Genomic DNA, 20,106 nt, shown 5'->3' on the forward strand with positions numbered 1-20,106 from the left:
GCTTTGAACACACTGGGTGCAATCCCAAAGACTGCAGTGAATTCTTGGATGGAGGTCATTTCTCCACACCTCTCAGCCTCCGGATCGTCACTCTCCATGCCAGCAGAGAATCCTTCTGCGCAAGAGTTTAGTGCGGCCCTGGTCTAACAGGATCCTGCGTGTTTCGTCCACATCCTTCTCTGTTTCTCTCAGCTTCTCCTGCTCAATTACCCCAGCCTCAAGGGAACTAACCGACTCCATGGGAGCCAAGAGCTCCGTGCGTCAAGCACACACCCACAATTTCTGCCCAGTGGGCAGATAATTGCACTCTTGGCAGTCTTTGTGAAACATTGGATAGCCTTCCCCACCAGCATTCTAAGTTTGTAGCTGGTTTGGATGTCTAAGGGGGTTACGGGTAGGAAGGGGTCCTTACCTGAAGCTATGCCGGTTTTCATATCAAGAGAGGCTGTCACCCTTGGCTATGCCGAGAACTCGCACAGGCGTTTCAGGACTGAGGCCTTGTGGCTGGTCCCTGGTTAGCTTGTGGTGGAGGGCGCTGCTGCTCATGCTGCTGCCTGCTTCCAGGCAACCTAGCCCATGGCTCGGAAGCCGCCAGATGCAAGGCCTGAACAGCTGGGTGGAGCGGGATCCTTTGGAAAGCATCTCCGCTGGCTGTGGGCAGGAAACGGAGAAGTGTGTCCCGCACGTGTCGGCCGCTCCTGCTGCACTCCGCTTTGAGCAGCAAAAGCCCCATTTCACGGCCTAGCAGGATCCCCTTGCTCCCTCCTTCCCCTGCCCGCAGCCTTTAAAGCCGCGCTTTCCAAACCCCCTTCTTTCCCGCGGGTTTCTTCTGAAGCACCACCTGCTGGCCTTTGTGCTCCAGTTGAGGCCGCTGGGCTGGCCGCTCCAGCAGATGGCCCAGCAGTGGGCCGGGCCAGGTTTGTGCTGGGCAGTCTCCGTGTGTGCCCCCCGCCTCTCCCCCCTCAGGCTGGACCGTCTGCCAAGAGCAGGGTTGTGTGCTTGGCCTCAGGACCAGGTGCTCAGGCAGGTGAGGGGAACTTGTAACATATCTAGACGCCTGCGTGAAGGCTAATGGGGATGAAACCAGTCCCATGCGGAAGACGGGAGGCAGTGGAGGGAGTTTCCTCTCCCGTTGCTGCCTTGGTGAGATTGCAAGGCAGGCAGCCGCTCTCCTGCCAGGGGCTTAGAGAGGAGGGGGCAGAGGACTTCTGGGGCCGGGACCCTCTGCTTCAGCCCAGGCCTCTGGGGCAAGGCCCTGCAGGGGCACGGCAGCTGCCCTCCTGCCCCTTGCAGGCCACGCGGGCCTTTTGCACGGCATCAGAGTCTTCTTTGCAAAGGGGGCCTCTGGACAGTCTGGGCCTGGCTTATGAGGCACTCCCCTCCTATTCGCTCACTCTGCTGCTGCATACATTGCTGGCACCCTGGCTTGGAAGGGAATGGGGGCACGGCTGGGCTGGATCTCTGTGCCGGTGGGGGCGGGCAGAATGCCCGGGTCTCCAGTTCTTAATACTATTTCTGGTGGAGGTTGAGAAGCTAAGAAGCCTAAACTGACCTTTGTAAGTTGGCTTCCTCTGCACCACTAGACCCCAGGTGCATAAGAATATAAAAGGAGTCCCTGGCCCATCAAGTGCCGCGCCCTGTCTCACTCAGCAGCCAGACTGCGTTACCGTGCTGCAGAATTCTGCCATGCTTAGCACAGAAAACATCCCCTCAGCCTCCTGCGGAGTTCTCTGGGCTTCCCCATACAGAGAGGTGATGTGATTGGTGTGTGTGAGTGTGCGCGCGCGCGCGCGTGCGTGCGCCCGCGATTGGGGGCGAGGTCAGACCTTTGCTGCCAAGGAGTGGCTGCCTGGTTTGTAAAGAGAAAGCTCACAGGCCAGACCCCAAAGAACTGTTAACAAAATTACAACAGTTTGGAATGCGTATTATATACAATACAGTTATTTCTTACACTCTCTGCAGTATATAAGCATAGCAAAAAAATATAACAACACAGAGTGTATGCAGAACACGTCCACCATATTCCTGTGTTGGTGCCTGTTTTGTAAGCCGAGGGAGGGAAGAATTGAATTGAATTGTGTCTCTTGCAAGTTGATATGCAGGGAGTCCCAGCTTGAAGAGTCTGGGATTTTTCAGTTTACAGAAGAGGCAGCTGGTGGGGGGGAGGGGGGGGCGCATGACAGAGGTTTATAAAGTTATGCATGGAGAAGAGAGAGTGGTCCGAGGGAACTTCTTCTCCCTCTCCCAAAATACTGGAACTGGAAGGCATCGAATGAAGCTGATTGGCAGTAGATTCAGGAGGGACAAAAGGAAATGCTGCTTTGCCAATAAGTGATTGATTATTATTATTGCATTTCTGAGATGTGGAATTCGCTGCCAGAGGACTCAGTGATGGCCACAGGAACAGACCAGGTGCCAAGAGGCAGCTCCGAGGGAGGGGCTGTGTGTGCTGTTGTTGGCCCTCCGTAGTAACTGGTTGGCTACTGAGTGAGGCAGGCTGCTGGAACTGATGAGCTGCCGGTCTGATCCAGCAGGGCTCTTCTTCAGGAAATGTCCGCTTCGTAGAACACGGTGCAGGAGATGGAAACAACTGGACTTTTTCTGCAGCCCTGCACTTTGGGCTCTGTAGGGTCGTCATAAATTCTGCTGAGAATTTATGTATAGAGAAGGGCTATGACCTCCTGCGATTTCGACGCTATGGCCCCTTTGATACAACCGAAGACTGAATTAGCCTTTTTTGCCACCGCATCATACTGACTGCTCCTATTTCGTTTACAGTCCACTCTTACCCCAAGATCCCTTTCACATAGACTACTGCCCAGAAGCGTATCCCCCATCCAGGGGGATGAGTTCTCACCTACCTGCCGGTAAGAGAACCCTCCCCCACTCCAGCTCTTTGGGTCCCTGGTGCTGGCTGTGGAGGGCTTTTGCCCTTCAGTACCCCACCAGGTGTGGACCAGGTGGCTGCCACCATTTGCAGATCTGGTGAAAAGCCAGACCCTGCTCTGCAGGCAGGGCTAGAGGGGAAAGTGTGAGGGCGCTGTGCTCCCACCCTTAATCTGGTGCAAAAGGAGGGCACTCTTACGGCTTGGGGGGGGGCGGCATGGCTCAATGGAAAAGCAGCCACTTTGCACGCAGAAGGCCAACCTGGGTATCTCCACTTCTCTTGAAGGATCAGGAAGTGGGTGATATGGAAGACTCTCCCAGAGACCCCGAAGAGCCAATAATCGGACTCGGCTGAAGGCGGCTGCGTGTATTGGATGCCTGTGGTGTCCTATGAGGAAAGTGTGTGCCCCCCCCCGCTTTCACTCTTGCCCCTTAGTGGTGCCTTCCGAGGGGCTCTGAGAAGAGCGGTCTTTCTCTCCCCCCCCCCTCAAGTCCTCCTTGCTGGTCAAGACAGCCCCCTCCCTCTTCCTGGTGCTGAATGTAGGGCTCTACTGCTGCAGCCTGTCCTGGCGCAACCAGCCCCTTCCTCAGCTCTCCTGTGATGTTGTGTGTGTAACTGGACAGTGTGGTATTGAGCCAGAAGCTGCCTGGCTAGAGCTCTCCGGGGCTTGTTGAGTGAGGGCCGTCTCTGCTGCTCTGGGCAGGAGTCCGAGGGTGCTCGGATTGGAGAGGCCTTGTGAAGGTTGCCTGAGAGTCCCGTCTGCACTGGCAGTTTCGAGAGTTGCAGGACTGTTTGTCAGCCGCCTCTCAGTGCCCTGCGCAGCCCCCTGTGCCGCTTGCAAGTCTTTCCAGAGGCCAGCAAGGCTTGTGTGCGTGCCTGTGAGTCTGTAAAGTGCAACATGAAAAGGACGTGTGGAAGCCACTGAGCATCCCCCGGCATCCTGTGCTTGGGGGTGGACTGTCACGAAGGGGCGGGCAGCAGCTGTTGCACGCTGCCTTTCACAGCTGCCCATCGCAGGCGAAACCAGCTTAGCGCTGCTGCTTCCTTTTGGAGGAGGTGGACTTTTGGTGTGTTGGGGAGGGAGGGGACCAGACTCACTGGGCTCAATGCTGCTCAGGGGGCTTACGGGGGGCACGGTTAGCCCCCTGCCACTTTGCTGCTGCTGTGCACGACTTCTAGACTCCTGGGAGGTGGAGAAGAAGGGGGCATGGGAGGCCTGTGTGCAGCCACTAGGCCCTTCGATGCTGCCTGCAGAACCTTGCGTGCAGGGCCTGCGGTGGCTCTTGGGCAAGCAGGTGCCGTGGTTGCCTTGGGGCCAAAGAGGTTCCCTTTACCCCTGCCAGCTCTTTGGCTCGTGCCTCTCTGAGCATGCTGAAGGAACAGCGAGTGTGGCATCCGCCCCTCTCACATCTGCTGGATTATAAAGCCCTGCTGTTTGCGGTGCGACTTTGGGCCAGTCACTTTTAGCCTGGCCCACCTTACAGGGTTGTTATAAGAATATAATGGAGGAGGGGAGGACCCTGTGTTACATCCTGAGATGTAGAATAAAAGAGGGAGGGAGAGAAAAAGGAGAGAGAGATTTATATGTCGCACTGTTAATGTACAAGGGCTCTGGAGAGGCAGTTTCCAGTATAAAAGAAAGAGCGATAAATACAGACAAAACCAATTAAAAAGAACCACAATATAATAAACAGCCATAAAACTGAATTGAGAGTGGTGAAAAACAGCAGCAGAAGACACTTTTGCTGCCTGGGGAACAGCCATGAACTCTGAGCCGTTCCCGGTCCCTGTTGGGGCAGCACCCAGTGAAGACGCAGCCACTCGGTTGTGGAGCAGGCTCCAGGTTCCAGAGTGCCCGTCACTATTAATTACCCTCGGAAAAGTTAGCGGCTTCTGTTGAATGGAGTGGAGTTGGCCGCCCTCTTTGTGAACATGGTTCCTTGCAGACTACGTCACAGCCTTGCACTGGCACAAGGTGGGGCATCCTTGGCAGAGGGCTGTTGCAAGGCTGTTTCTCTCTGTGACCTGACCTTTGCTCTCATTCCCTACTCCTGGCACACGGTGGCCTTTGGAAAGGCTCTCTCTGTCTTTGTCTAGAGCCTTTCCCTTGTGCAGCATGTAGGAAAGGACTCCAGGGGAACCTGTGGCTTGTGGCTAGGACAATGGCGTCTCTTTTTGGGCCCAGGGGGGAAATTGGGCATGCCGAGACTGGCAGGCACTACCAAGCTCTTGATCTGAAGACTGGAAGCCCTGCGCCATCTCCCGACCTCTAGGTGTTCTAGTTCAGGCAGGTGCCCAGGGCCCAGGAGCAGCCAAACACATCCTCCAGTCCGCATTTGGGCCCAGCTGGCCCTACTCTTTAAACTACAGGAGGGAAGGTGCTGGCTGGATATCAGGAAAAACTTTTTCACCTTAAGAGGAATCCAGCAGTGGAACCGGCTGCCTAGGGATGTGGTGGGGCCCCCCCTCATTGGCGGTCAGGGATGTTTTAGGCTGCTCCTGCTTTGGGCAGGGCGTTGGACGAGATGGTCTGTAAGGCCCAACTCTAGGATTCTATGAAAAGCTCGCATGGCGCTGCTGTGCTATAGTCCCAATTGTAGCCATTTTTAAACAGCTCCTCCAAAATGGCATTAGCGGCTATGAAGTGGACCTGTGGCTGCTGTCCCGTGTAGTTTGCCCTTTGACCCAGGTTTTTAAAAAAATGCATGAGGCTGGAGAGGCAGAGGCCGTTCCTTGCTGCATCGAGAGACAGCTGACTCCTGCGTGTGAATGAATAGAACAGGTAGCCGCAGGTCAGGATGGAGGGAGGAGGCCAGCTCAAACGGGCTTTCTCGGTGGTGGCCCCTACCCTGTGGGCCTGCCTGCCTGAGGCAGTCGGGAGAGCCCCCACTCTCCTTGCTTTCCGAAAATGATGCAAAACTGAATTATTCAAAGAGGCTTTTGTATTGTGGGGAGGGGCACTCAGATGCTTTGCTAATGAGTTAAGGGCCATAAACTTCATCACTGTGTTGCTTTGCATACTACCTGTTGTCTTAAATATGTGCTCCTATGAGCTCCTTGTGCTTCATGTGGTCTAATGTCAGCCCCAGAACTGCTTATGTTCCGTTTCAGCATTTCTTCAACTCTGTGTTGGATTCTTGCTAATGCTCTGTCTTTGTAAAATTGTGTTTATTTACCCTATGGCTTTGTTTATGGAAATGTCCTTGCTACTGATTGTACTGATCTCACACTGTGTAATTTGCCTGGAGTCTCAGTGAGAAAGGCGGACTATAAATGACATCAATAAAAAAATAAAAATGATAAAAAACTCTTAAGAGGAGGGCACGAGTGAGCTCTCAGGTGCAGGAAGAGGAGGCAGGGATGGCTGGAAAGGTTGGCAGGCATCTCTGCAGCCTTGGAAGCGAGCCCTTGGTTTGGCTGTGGTTGTCTCCTCCTATTCCCTTGGCAGAGATTTCTCTCCCCCCACCCTTAGTTTAAATCATATTTTTTCTCCTTTGCATCCAACGAGATGCATCTGTCCCTGGGGAGGAGATTGACAGCCATTTAATTAAGAGCCTCTCCAGATGTTGCCCAGTCCCATGTGGGCAGGGCATGGGGAAGGGGCTCCGAGTCAGAGTCACGCTCGGCAGCATCTCTGGGGGCCCAGCCACAGCACTGCTGTGCCTCGGCTTCACCCAGCTGTTTCTCCAGAATGCAGAAAGTGATGCCGTCTCTGCCTGGAAGACTAACAGATGACGTTGCCCTGGGGGGCTGCTAGAGTGTCTGGGGGATAAAGGGAAGCAGAGCCTTCTCCCCCCACCCCGCTCCTGTGGCAGGGTTGCTCTTTGCTCCTGTGCCTTGCACAGTCTCCTCTTCTGGGGGAACTGAAGGACCTGTGCCTTCAACCAAGCAACTCCAAGGGCAGAAAGACAGAGGTCGGCCCACTGACTGGGGTGAACCACAGCACCTTGAATAGCAAGTAGAAAAGATGGGAAATGGCACCGGTCCCTTTTTTAACGGGGCGGGCGGGCTGAGATGCAGGCCCTGTGAGGCATGGCTAAAGCTTCGGGGGCTTCTTAGTCTCAACCAAAGGCGACTGAGAGAGGCCACATTTTCTCCCTCTCCCACAATATCACAGTTGCTGGTCACCCTATGAAAATGATCAGTGAACTTGAGACAGACAGATGAAGGGCTTCACACAATGAGTACTTGGTGTGTAGAACTCACTGCCACAAGATGAGTTGAGTGCCACTGGCTTAGGTGGAGCTTAAAGGGGCTGGGGGAGACTTACGGAGGGTAGATTTGTCGCTGGCTCTGTAACATGACAGCTGATGGGTCTTCTGGGTTGAGAGGCAGAGAGTCTCAGGTGCCAAGGCAGACTGTGGAGCGCAAACCCTCCTTGGGGGCTTCCCTGTGGCCTCTGATTGGCCACTTCTGGAAACTATGCTGGATTAGACCCCGCAGGGCTGTACTCCCGTTCGGAGGCTATGAAAGAAGCCGGCCTCTCCTGGGCAAAGACCTGCCCCTTGATGTATTGTCGAAGGCTTTCACGGCCGGAGAACGATGGTTGTTGTGGGTTTTCCGGGCTGTATTGCCGTGGAATACAGCCCGGAAAACCCACAACAACCACCTGCCCTTTGGCTCCCAGTTCTTGCCTGGAGGCAGAATAGTTTGTCTTTCAGCTCTTCCCAGGGAAGGTACTGGGATTGGTCAGGGATGGCTGGCTGGGTACTCGTCAAGGCAGAGGGAGGCTGCTGTAGGCAAACCCCATTCCTTAGAGCTCTTCTTACTTTGACTAGGAAGGTTTAATTATTTAATTCAGAGTTGGAAGATACCCCCCTGGCTCATCTAGGCTGGCCCCCTGTGGAATCAGGTACTACAACTATAATATTCCTGAGAAAGGTCTCCAACGGATGCTTAGAAATTCCCAACAAAGAAGAACCCACCATCTCTCCAGTGTCAAACACATAGCACCATCAGGAAATTCTTCCTCATACTTAATCCAAAGCTCCTTTGCTGTAATTTAGATCCGTAGGTCCGAGTCCTGTCATCCAACCCAACTGAGAACTTTCGTCCCATTTTCCGCACAGCAACCCTTTAGGTGTCAGAAAGTGGCAATCATATCACCTCACAAGTGTACTGGCCTGCTGGCTCCCAGTACTGGGGCTGGGAAGCAGACTGGGCTCCAACACCCAGTCCAAGGCTGAGACTCCAGGGGCCAGGCAAGGCGCGGTCGTTCAGTCCAAGGCCGGGGTTCCAGCAGGCAGGCTAGGCAGGGTCAGGCAGTCCAAGGTCAAGAGTCCAGCAGGCAGGCTTTCTGGCAAGGTAAGGCAGAGCGAGCGGCTTCACAACGATTGTACGCGTTGCATCCACGCTCAGCAGCCTCGCTTGACTGGTTTTATAGCCCCAGGGCTAAGGGCCATGAATGCAGCCAATTGCTTGGGCAAGGATCCTGCACCTACTCTTGCTCATCATCAGGAGCCAGCTGGCGCCGGCCCAGGAGGAGGCGTGCACTTGGCCTCCTTGCCTGCAGTTCCCTTCTCAGCTTCCCTCTATGGCCCTCTAAGGGTGGAGGTGAAACTGGAGGGCTGGGGCCAGCTAACTGAGTCTCACCTGCTGGATCAGAGCTAGAGGGCGTTGGCTCTGCTTCAGGTGTGGGTTGTCCCTGCTGATCAGCACCCTGCTGGTCAGCTTCTGCTAGCCCCCCTTCTCCTGAGGAGTCCTTGCTTTGTGGCAGTTCCAGGCTGGCTGCACGGGGCGCCTCTTCCCCTGAGGAGTCCTCACTATCGCTGAGCCCTGGCCGACTCACGACACCAGTGCCTCTGCTCCAACATTAATATTCTCAGCTCTTTCAGCCTCTCCTCATAGGATGTGGTCTCCAAACCCCTCACCAGCTTTGTTGCCCTACATTGGACTCATTCCAGTTTATTGACATCCTTCCTAAATGGCGGTGCCCCAAACTGAACCCAGTGCGCCAAGGGAGGCCTAGACAAGGCCACGCGCACCAGCACCAGCACCAGCGCCTTGCGAGACCTTCACTCAACACGGCTCTGAACGCAGCCTAAAATCATATTAGCTTTTTTTATCACTGCATCACACTGTGGACTCATACTAAGTTTATGGTCCCCTAGAACCCTCCTTTTCACAGCTGGTACTACCCAGCCAGATTTCATCCATCCAATATTTATACAACAGATTTTGATTATCCAAGTTCAACACTTTACACTTGTCCCTGTTAAGCTTCGTTTTATTTGTCAGGGCTCAGCCCTCCATCCTATCCCAAGACCAGCTGCACCCTATTTCTGCTTCCCCCCCCCCCAGTAGTCTGGTATCTTCCGCAGACTCGATAAGCACATTCTGTCCTCGCTCATCTGATACTTTATAAAGATGTTGCAGAGCGCTGGGCCCAAAAGAGCCCTGGGGCACCACGCTGGTCGCTATCCTTCCAGGAGCCACGAACGATCTCCCTTTGGGTGGGTCTGCCGGCCAGGGCTGAATCCCTCTGACAGCAATAGGGTCTGTTCCGTATCTCACCAACTTCTCCACAAGAAGGTCCCAGGGGCACCCTGTCAACAGGCAAGGAAAAGTGGGCTGTTCAGTCGCGAATTACTCATGTGGTCTCCCATCCCAGTGCTGACCATGGCTGACCCTGCTCAGCTTCCAGGCCTGACGGGACCAGGCTAGTCTGGGCTATTAGGCAAAACAATTTACTAAAATCCAGACAGACCACATCCGAAGCATTTCCTTGATCTGCCAAACTAGTCACTGTGTTGAAAAAAGCAAATAGATTGGTTGGATATGATCTATTCCTTAGAAAGCCGTGCTGAGACTTAACAATCACGCTGTCTCTCTCCGAAAGTTCATAGACGTCTTAATAATCTGTTCTAACATCTTTCCTAGAACTGGCATCAAACGAACCAACCGTTAATTCCTTGGATCGTCCCTTTCCCCGTTCTTAAACATAGGCGCGCTTCTCCTTCGTCCCCTGGCAAAAGAGGAGCTGCTGGGCCGAGTTGGGGCTCACGCGAGTGATTCCCTCCTCCCCCCCCCCGGCTTGTGCCCCGCTTGTTGTGCTGCCCGTGGCAGGAAAGGAACGCAGGTGGGGGGTGGGGGGCTGCGAAGCCATTCCTGGCAGTGCTGGAAACGAAGACCTGGGGCTGGACCCAGGAGGCGGGGCTGCCTGCACGCCTAGCACAGCTCTCTGCTGCTCTTCCTGTTATAGGGGCTCTTGGCTCTGGCAGACTTCCCGAAACCTGGCTGGGATTCTCCTGCCTCCCTTTGGCTCTGCGTGGGGAGGCTGTTTTGCCCCTCTTCCCCAGATCTCCGGGAGTACAGGCCCGGTGCTGGGTGGAGGCAGCTGGTGCTGCGAGGTGGTGTGGGCTGCCGGTGTGAGGCTGCCGTCTGCCTCCTGCTTGCCTCAGATAGGGGAAGGCTGCTTATTCCTGGTTGCCTGGCATTTGGAGCTGTGCGTCTGCAGCTGCCCCTCTCTTTCCTCCTGGCAGCTGATTTCCTCCGTTTCTGATTCTCTGATGTTCTTCTCCCCCATCTCTGCCCGGCCTATTTTTGGCTCTCGGTAACAGCTCTGGTTGGCCTCCTCCCTTAGCGGAGGCAGGAGCTGGGGAGAGCTGGGAGCTGCTACAAGCCTCTCCCTTGAGTTTGGATATGGCCGGCTTGAGGTTATGCCCTGCCTGAGTAACTGTAGGCCGATTACAGAGGCGCCCAGTGAAGGAGAATGAAGGAATTTGCTTAAAGCTGTGCAAAACAGAAGGACTGTCAGTTCAGCTGGCAATTTTCTGGTTGCTGACTTGCAACTGGCATTCCAGGCTCCAGGGGAAAGGCCACCTTCGTGGGGCAGCCCTCAGCCCTCGTGGCTGACAGGTCACATTTCACCCTGGCTGGGCTTCCTCAGGAGGTGGGGGTGGGCTGCTTCTAGGTGAAGTGGGTTACTGTAGGCCACCAGTAAGGTGTCCCTTCGGCTGCCAGGTAAAGGTCTGTCAGATGACAAGAAGAATAGTGTGTGCGTGGATGGACATGGTTGCAGGGGACGGTGAAGAAGTTTGTCCGAACATCCAGCCAGTTCCTTCCCTCCTGTAGCTGAAACCCCTTGTTTCGAGACCTATCCTCTGTTGCCCACAGGAACAGCTCCCTCCTCTCCCCTAAGTGACAGCCTTTTAAATAGTGAAAGAGAGGAGTTATGTTTCCCCTCAAGCTCCTCTTCTCCAAAATGAACATTCCCAGGTCCTTCAGTCCTTCCTCATGGGGCTTGGTCTCCTGGCCCCTGGTCATCCAGGTCGCTCTCCTCTGCACCCTCTCGATTTTGCCCACGTCCTTTTTGAAGTGAGGCCCCCAGAACTGCACTCAGTAGTCCAGGTGGGGCCGAACAAACGTAACACATGATGGGAAAACCGACGCACCGTGATTCGGATGCTCCTGATCTCTGCCATTTCACCAGGTTGGTTCTAGGAGGACATCATCAGACTGGGGCTGCCTTGGTGGTCATGTGAGTGGCAGAGAGGGACACGGGCAGGGCTCGAGGCAATAATTTATATCGTAAGACAAATACAAGTTTTTTTCTACTTGCATAACTCTAGTGAGGATAGAGGTTACAGAACTATGGTGCAGACTAATAAAAGAACCGAAACAGATTGCTAACCTCAGCACCTGAACTCCTCTCCCTGTTGGGAAGTTTAAATAGCTGCATGTCCAGAGCGGCTGTTGTTGTCCTTGGCATGGTCTTGCCCCCCCAGTCATCCTCCCCACAGATGGAACAGCTCCCTTTCTCCCTCCCGTGTGTGTAAAAAGGTCTTAGCCAGTCGGGTTCTTGGGTTCTGGCAGCCTGTCAGAACCGACTTAGCCAATAGAGAGGAGATCCCACGTTTCCCTCCCGGCTGCGAAAACCTTGCCTGTCTGGGCAAGTTGAGGGTTCCCAGCCCAGCTGTCAGTACAAACCCGATCCATCTCAATACATCTCGGCTTCTCCTGCCCTCATTCGTGATAGTCCCAACCTTGAGTAGTATTAAGGTAATGGTGGACTTTCAAATGTTGCAATGTCAAAAATGGCTTGCGTTTCCTAGTAAAACGTTGTTTAGGGTAAGCACAGAGTGCAGGGTGATGTGCTTTCACCTTTTCTTTACATCCTTGCTCAGTCTGTTGCTCAAAGAGACCCTGTATGCTCCCCCCCCCCCATAAAACCTCCATACCTTTTGAATTCTCCGAGCCTGGTCTCTAAACACACCATACTTATTTGGTCATGCTCTCTAAATAGCGGTGAAGAGGAGGGGCAGCAGGGGGCCGCTCCATCCCTTGAGCAGGATAGCTTGACATTGCGATGGTGCAGTCGATCATCCTTGCAGTAGCTTGTAGGAGAGAAGTGGGAGATTCAGCAGCTTGGTGGAGCCTCCAAACGGCAGTGCGGTCCCAGAGTGCTGCACGTGCAAATCCAGCCAGCCAGAGAGAGCCTGTGTTTTGCGGGTGGTGGTAACAGTTACTCTCCAGTTTGGTTTTCATGGATCCTCTCTCCGTTGTCACTGGCCATGTAGACAAGATGGAGTCTCTCAGTAACGCTTAGTCCTTCGTGGCTTGCGCGTCCAAGTCAAGAGCAAGATGCAAGAGAGACCTCCTTCTTCCTCACGCCCTGAGTTTAAGTAATCTCTGCCTTTCTCCCTCCCCTCTCTGGCTGAGCTGACGGCCCCTTCCTGTCGGAAAGGAAGAGTTGACATTCTGGTCACTTGGCTCCTCCCACTCTGTTCCTGGGGGGTCACTGTCCTGCGGGCTGTGGGGTGGTGGACCCTTCCCTTGCTTCTGCCAGTGGCCCTTAGCATCACCCAGTGTTTGAGGGCTCTGTGCTTGGAGCTGGGTGGCCCCTTCCTTCACCCCGCCCCGCCCCCTTCAGCCGGGTTTTTGCTCATGGACAGACTGTCGTCATAGTGACTGAAATACTGGGCTGAATTCTTGGGTGAAGAGCGCATGAGTCCACCCAGATAAAATACAAAGTACAATAAAATAATTATCAACTTGTTCAAAACAGAAGCGTTCAAAGATAACATGATTATACTAGAAACTATGTCACCCCCACGGAAGCTCCTATCACTGGTGGTGGGGGGCGGGGAGAGACTGGCCAGTCAGCCCTCCCTGAAGCCCTCCGAAGGTCTGGGAAACTCCTGGGCCCGTCGGCTCCAAAGGCCCGTGGCCTGGTGAGCAGAGGAGGGGACGGCTTTCTGGATTTGTGGGGCCCTGCAGTTATCTGCCTCCCTTCCAAATCCATGGGGCAGAGGAGCTGCTAAAGAGGCCCTTACATGGCAGGTGAGCTCGAATCTGAGGTGGTGGCTCTGCGGGAGTCCAGGTCCCAGACTCTGCAGAGCTTTGAAGACCACAGCCAGCATTTGGATTGGGCCCAGAACCTCATGGGGAGTCAGAATCCCTCTTTTGAAAGTGGCAAGGTTTGTTCCTGTTGTTAGTGTCAGCTCTCAGTCTCGCTGAGGCTGCCAAGCCAAGGAGTCTCCCAGGGTAGACCCAGGTAGAGCTCCTTACAGTAGTCTAGTCTAAATGCGCTCCGAGCATGGATCACTGTGGCTGGATCACGCTTTTCTAGGAACTGTTACTTCTGGTGCTCCAGCCAGAACTGCTCTGAGACTCTGTGCCACGGAGGAAATCTGGGCTTCCCACTGCCAGCCTGGGTCAAGCAGCACCCCCTGCCCCAGCAGAGAAACCTTTCCAGACTTGAGTGGACTGAGAGGGGATGCGAGAAGCATCTGCAAGTACTTGAAGAGAATGGCGCAGAGTTGTTTTCTGTTGTCCCAGAAGGTTGGACCAGAACCTTCTGGGGTTGAAAGTAAATCTAAAGAGTTGTTGGCGTTATTCAACCTCTATGCCTTTAAGAGAACTCATTCGCAGCTATGGAGTTGGATGTCATCAATATGCAGATGACACCCAGCTCTATATCTCGCTATCCAGGTCCCCACCGGATGCAGCGGAAATCTTAGATCGCTGCCTGACAGCCATGATGAAATGGTTGAAAAACAACAAATTGAAACAGAATCCAGACAAGACTGAATTGATGCTTGTTGGGAAAGCAGAGGTCTTGAAGAACATTGTGCTCCCCAATTTCGATGGAGTTCGTCTGACCTTTGCAGACTCAGTTAAGAGCCTAGGGGTTATACTGGATCCAGCGTTATTGCTAGAAAAACAAGTTAAGGCAGCGTCAAAAATGCTTACTATAACCTCACTCTAGCCTGGAAGATGGCTTCTTATCTTATCTTGACACGGCTGACCTGGCCACCTGGATCCATGCTATGGTAGCATCAAGGCTTGACTATTGTAATGCTCTATACATAGGTCTCCCATCTAAGTTAACTAGGATGCTCCAATTAGTGCAAAATGCTGCAGCTCGACTGTTATTAGGAGCGAGCAGGAGCATGAACATCATTCCCATCCTACAGTCGCTCCATTGGCTACCTATCAGTTACCGTGCTCAGTTCAAGGTATTAGTTATTACATACAAAGTTCTTCATGGCTTTGGTGCGGCGTACATACGGGACCGCCACCCTCCCTATGTTCCTCCATGGCAGCTTCACTCATCTGAACAGGGTCTCCTGCAGGTGCCAGGCTGCACACGGGTGAAGTCAACAGCAGCCCATACATGGACTTTCTCTGTGGTGGCCCCTATTCTGTGGAACGGCCTGCCTGAAGAGGTCAGGAGAGCCCCCACTCTCCTGGCTTTCCGCAAACGATGCAAAACCAAACTATTCAAAAAGGGTTTTTACTCAAATGGGAGGGCTGTATCATAGGGAGGGGTCTCAGATGCTTCGCTAATGAGTTACAGACCATAGACCTTCATCACTATATTGCCTTACATATTATCTGCTGCTTTAAATATGTACCACCTGTGCTCCATGTTGTCTAATGTTAGTCCTAGAATTGATTATGTTCTGTTACAGTATTTTTTCTACTCTGTATTGGATTCTCGCTAATACTATGTCTTTTAAACCTGTATCTATTTACCCTATGGCATTGTTTATGGAAATGTCCTTGATACTGATTGTATTAATCTCATACTGTGTAATTCATCTTGAGTCTCAGTGAGAAAGGCAGACTATAAATGACATAAACAAACAAACATTAGGAAGAACTTCCTGACAGCCAGAGCGGTCCCTCAGTGAGACAGGCTTCCTTGGGAGGTGGTGGGCTCTCCTTTTTTGGAGGTTTTTAAGCAGAGGCTAGATGGCCCTCTGATAGCAATGCTGATTCTGTGAACCTGGGCATGAGGGGGAGGGCAGGAAGGGCTACATTAGTGCTTAGTTCTCATGGCCCTTCTTACATGCCCAGGATAAGGCCAATCACCACTTCGGGATCAGGAAGCAATTTTCCCCAGGCCAGTTTGGCTAGGGATCCTGGAGGTGTTTTGCCATCTTCTGGGTATGGAGCCACTGTGTGTGGGGTGGGTGGGTGGGTGGGGAGGTAGTTGTGAATTTCCTGCATTGTGCAGGGGGTTGATGACTTTGGCGGTTCCTTCCAACCCTAGGATTCTGTGATTCTGTCACTATTTGTTCCCCAACTGGACCAGCAGCACCTCAGTCTGTCTGGGTCTGAGCCTCAGCTTTGTTTGTTTGTTTTACTTACTTCATTATACCCTGCCTGTCTCCCCAGTGGGGACCAAAGTGGCTTACATCATTTTCCTCTTCTCCATTTTATCCCCACAACAACCTTGTGAGGAAGGTTAGGCTGTGTGACTGGAGAGATCCAAGAGTCATTCTGCAGGTGGTGGCAAAAGGCTTCCTCTAGTGGAACTAACCATCCATTAGTGGCTCTTGTGGCTCAGCTCTGAGCTGTCCTGGCAGGAAGCAACTGGGCAAGCCCAGCAGCCACGGCGGTGGCTGGGAGCCTCTCCCTGGTCGGAATGGATCAGGCTAGTATTGCTACCGAAGGTTCGGAAGAGGCTTTAGCAGCAGTACTTGGGAATGAGGGTGGGGAGCTGTAGCTTTTCTGCCTGCCTGTTGGTGGGCTCCTGGCCATGTCCCAGTTTGACCTGGCTAGCCCAGTGCAGGGTCCCCCTTGATGCTGTTCTTGCCTCCATCGGTTTCTCTCTTTCCTTGTAGCAACATTGCTGAAGCCCTGGTCAGCAAGGGCTTGGCGACCGTCATTCGCTACCGCCAGGATGACGACCAGCGTTCCTCACACTACGATGAGCTGCTGGCGGCTGAGGCACGGTGAGTAGGCATGGCTAGGGGGTCTGGGGGTGGCAGCAGGGGGCTGGGTGGGCTTCCCAATTTCCAGGAGCCTGGCAGTTCCGGAAGGCAGGATTCTTCCTGGACGGAGGACTCGTGGCTGCTGGCCATGGGCTGGAGGGTTCTTCCGGCTTGCAGGAGGATTAGCCACTTCAAGGTCCTTCTTGGATTCTACCTAGAAAAGAAAGGGGGCTTGAACCAGGCCGGGTGGTAGCAGAATTGCCAGAGGGGTTCTCTTTGCCTGAATGTTTGCCTCCTGGCATTTCCCCTACCTGTTGAGGGGCCTGAGCATGGCCTGCTGCTGCTGGACAGGTGGGTGGAGGGGCTGCTCTGGCTGGACTTCTGCAGTAGCACGGCCTCTTCCTACCTGGATGGAAGGGTGCCAAGGCTGGGGGTGGGGGCAAAAGCAGGGAAGCTGTGGAGGTACCCTGGAGACCAAAGGGCAGGCAGCAGTACCGGGTCCCTCGGTCCCTCACCGCAGAGCCCTGCTGCTCTGGGGAATCCATCTCCCTTCCAGCAAGGGAGGAGGAAGAGGCAATGGTGGTCCCAGCCTGTTGTGTGGCTGTCCAGGCACAGGCCCTTCTGGCATGCTGGTGCTTAACAGTGTGCCTGGAATGTCCATGTTACTTCTGGAGCGCCTGCTTGGCGCACTAAAGAAGGCGATGTGTCCTGCTGCCTCTGTTTTGCACACGTGTGTGTGCGCGCACTCCTTGAGTGACAGTACAGCAGCCTCCCTGCAGGGGAGCCCTTTCTCATGGGCTGCCCTGCTCATGTAGATGCCAAGCCCTGGGGGTTGGGCTGGGCATGATGTGACAGCGCTTTGCTCCCCAGGCCAGTTGTGAATATGAGGGGCAAGAATGGGAGCCAGGCAAGAATGGGAGCCAGGCATCTTCCTGGCCAGGAAGTCCGGCAAAAGGGCTTCCGGGACTTTTCAAGCTCCAGAACTTGCTTCTTCTCAGTCTCCTGTCTGGAAACCCTGCCATGTCCCATGAATGGAGGCAATGGTCCGCTCAGGGTCTGGCTGGGGCCAGGTAGCAGAGGTCAGCCTTGCCTGTTCGAGCCTGCTTGGTGGTCTGCTAAGGGAAAGTCCCTGAGAAGCTGGCAATGTCCTATGCTGCTTCCGGGCCTGCTGCTGGCCCTGCTGGCTTTCCCAGCAGTCCTTCCACTCTCTTCCGTTGCTTCTTCCCTCCTTCCTTTCCTGGAGCCTCCAAGAGTGGTGCTGGGTTCACTCACAGAACCACAGAGTTGGAAGGGGCCATACAGACCTTCTAGTCCAACCCCCTGCCCAATGCAGAATGAGCCTAAAGCATCCCTGACAAATATTCATCCAGCCTCTTCTTGAAAACTGCCAGTCAAGGGGAGCTCACCACCTCCCTAGGCAGCTGATTCCACCTTTGAAATACTCAGACTGTGAAAAGGTTTTTCCTAATATCCAGCCGGTACCTTTGTGCATGTAGTTTTAGCCCATTGCTTCAGGTCCTACCCTCTGCTGCCAACTGGAACAGCTCCTTGCCCTCCTCCAAATGACAGCCTTTCAGATATTTAAAGAGAGCAATCATGTCCCCCCTCAACCTCCTCTTCTCCAAACTAAACATTCCCATGGCCTTCAGCCTTTCCTCGTAGGGCTCAATCTCCAGACCCCTGATCATCCTCATCGCTCTCCTCTGCACCCTCTCGATTTTGTCCACATCCTTTTTGAAGTGAGGCCTCTAGAACTGCACACAGTACTCCAGGTGCGGCCTGACCAAGGCAGTATAGAGAGGGGCTATGACCTCCTGCGATTTCGACGCTATGGCCCCTTTGATACAACCCAGGATTGAATTAGCCTTTTTTGCCACTGCATCACACTGACTGCTCATATTCAGTTTACAGTCCACTCTTACCCCCAGATCCCTTTCACATACACGACTACCCAGAAGTGTATCCCCCATCCTGTATTTGTGCTGCACATTTTTGTGGCCAAGATACAACACTGTGCACTTACCTATGTTGAATTACATCCTGTTCACAGCTGCCCACTTCTCCAGAGTATTCAGGTCTTGTTGAATTTTAATTCTATCTTCTTGGGTGTTTGCTACTCCTCCCAATTTGGTATCATCAGCAAATTTAATGAGCAAACCTTCCACTCCTTCATCCAGATCATTGATAAAAATATTGAAAAGTGCCGCAGGGCCCTAAACCAAGCCCTGCGGCACCCCACTGGACACCTCCCTCCAATCTGATGAAACACCGTTGACCACCACTCTTTGGGTGCGGTCCTCCAACCAGTTCCCTATCCACCAAACTGTCCTATAGTCTACTCCACAGTCTTCCAGTTTGCCCATTAGAATGTCATGGGGAACCTTATCAGAAGCTTTACTGAAATCCAGATAAATCACGTCAACAGAGTTTCCCCGATCCAGTAAGCTGGTCACTTGATCAAAGAAGAAAACCAGGTTGGTCTGGCAAGATCTGTTGGGGACAAAACCATGTTGACTTCCCCGGATCACTAAGTGCTCAGATGCTTACAGATCGATCCCTTTAAAATCTGGTCTAACACCTTCCCAGAAGTCAGACTGACCGGCCTGTAGTTTCCCGGGTCATCCTTCTTCCCTTTCTTAAAGACTGGGATAACATTCGCTCTTCTCCAATCTTGTGGCACATCCCCAGTCCTCCAGGAGGCCTTGAAGATGATGGACAGGGGTTCTGCAAGTTCTCTAGAAAGTTCTTTCAGCACTCTTGGGTGCACACCATCTCGCCCAGGGGATTTGTATTCGTCCAGTGCAGCCAGGTGCCTCTCTGCAACCTCTCTGTCAATGTCAGCTAGCCCCCCAGGTGTCCTGTCATGTCTACTACCATCTCTAGATGTGCCTGAGTTCTTCAGGGAGAAAACAGAGGCAAAAAAGTCATTAAGCCTGTTTGCTTCTTCATTTCTCCTTCCACTCCCAACAGCAGTCCAATTGCCTCTTTTACCTTGCGTTTGCTTCTCACATATCTGTAGAAGTTTTTCTTGTTGTAGCGAGCCCTCCTGGCCAGACCCAGCTCGTACTGAGCTTTGGCCTCTCTGATGGCTGATCTGCAGTACCTAGTAACCCTCATATACTCCTCTTTAGAGGTCTGTCCTTCTCTCCATTTCCTGAACATTTCCTTTTTCTCCCTTAGCTTATTCTGGAGCTCTCTGTACATCCACATCGGTTTCTTGGAGCCCTTACCATGTTGAGCTTGCAAAAGCTCAAGCCCTTAGCTCAGCTCAAAGAAAGGCTTCCCTGGTGGGGCTGAGAGGCCTCAGCATCTCTCCAGGGTGTTGTGAGCTTTGGCAGCTCCTGGAAAGCAGCGAGGGCTCTAAAGCTGTCCCGCTGGGGAGGGGCAGGCTCCATTGCAACCAAGGCTAGCTGCAATGGGTGCACCTCTGGCTCCCCAGAAGGGTCCCACGCACACAGGGCCTGTGCAGGAGGGAGGGAAGGGCCTGGGCTGACTTTGTTTCAGGGGCCTTTGGTCCAGGGTTGCTGGTGGTGGAGCTGGCTGGCAGTCTTTCAAGCAGAGTGGTTGTGGTATCTGTGTACATGAAACTGTCGCGTTCAGCTTCGTGCTTCTGAAGTCAGTTCCCAGGCCAGCGGTGCTGGTTCTGTGACGGGGACTGTGCTCACTGTATCCTCAGGGCAGCCGCCGTCCGGAAAGCTCCTGGCCCTTGCCTCCTTGCAAGGAGGCAGACAGAGAGGATGCCGGGGCCACGCTGAAGGAGGACCCGCAAAAGGCAGCCCCCTCTCCAGGCCACTGAAGGGGGTGCCTCTCTGAGGCTGACGGATGAGTTGGTGGCACCCTTTAAATGTGATGGGCCTTCTGACGTCCCCTGGAACTGCAGCCGGAATTTCCCTGTGGGCGGGGTTGTTGGATTCTGTGTGCCCCGCCAGGGTGACCTGGCAGCCAGTGGGCACACCGGTCCCAGCATTTCCGGGTTCAGCTCTGGCAGGGCGAGCTCCTCTTCCCTCGCTCCCTGCCTCCCAAGGCAGGCGGGGCTGCTGAGCCGGCTTCCCTTCC

General features: G+C 53.7%; 1 protein-coding gene across 1 annotated transcript in view; it reads left to right on the forward strand.

Moving 5' to 3' along the window:
• The window catches only part of SND1 (staphylococcal nuclease and tudor domain containing 1), a 254,036-nt gene that overhangs the window by 114,479 nt on the left and 119,451 nt on the right, over positions 1–20,106 (forward strand). The window contains exon 13 of the mRNA XM_054988223.1: positions 15,961–16,071. Within this exon, the coding sequence (XP_054844198.1) occupies positions 15,961–16,071 (111 nt within the window). The remainder of the gene's footprint in view (positions 1–15,960; positions 16,072–20,106) is intronic.

The sequence above is a fragment of the Eublepharis macularius genome, chromosome 9 (assembly GCF_028583425.1).
Source record: "Eublepharis macularius isolate TG4126 chromosome 9, MPM_Emac_v1.0, whole genome shotgun sequence".
NCBI classification, from domain to species: Eukaryota; Metazoa; Chordata; class Lepidosauria; order Squamata; family Eublepharidae; genus Eublepharis; species Eublepharis macularius.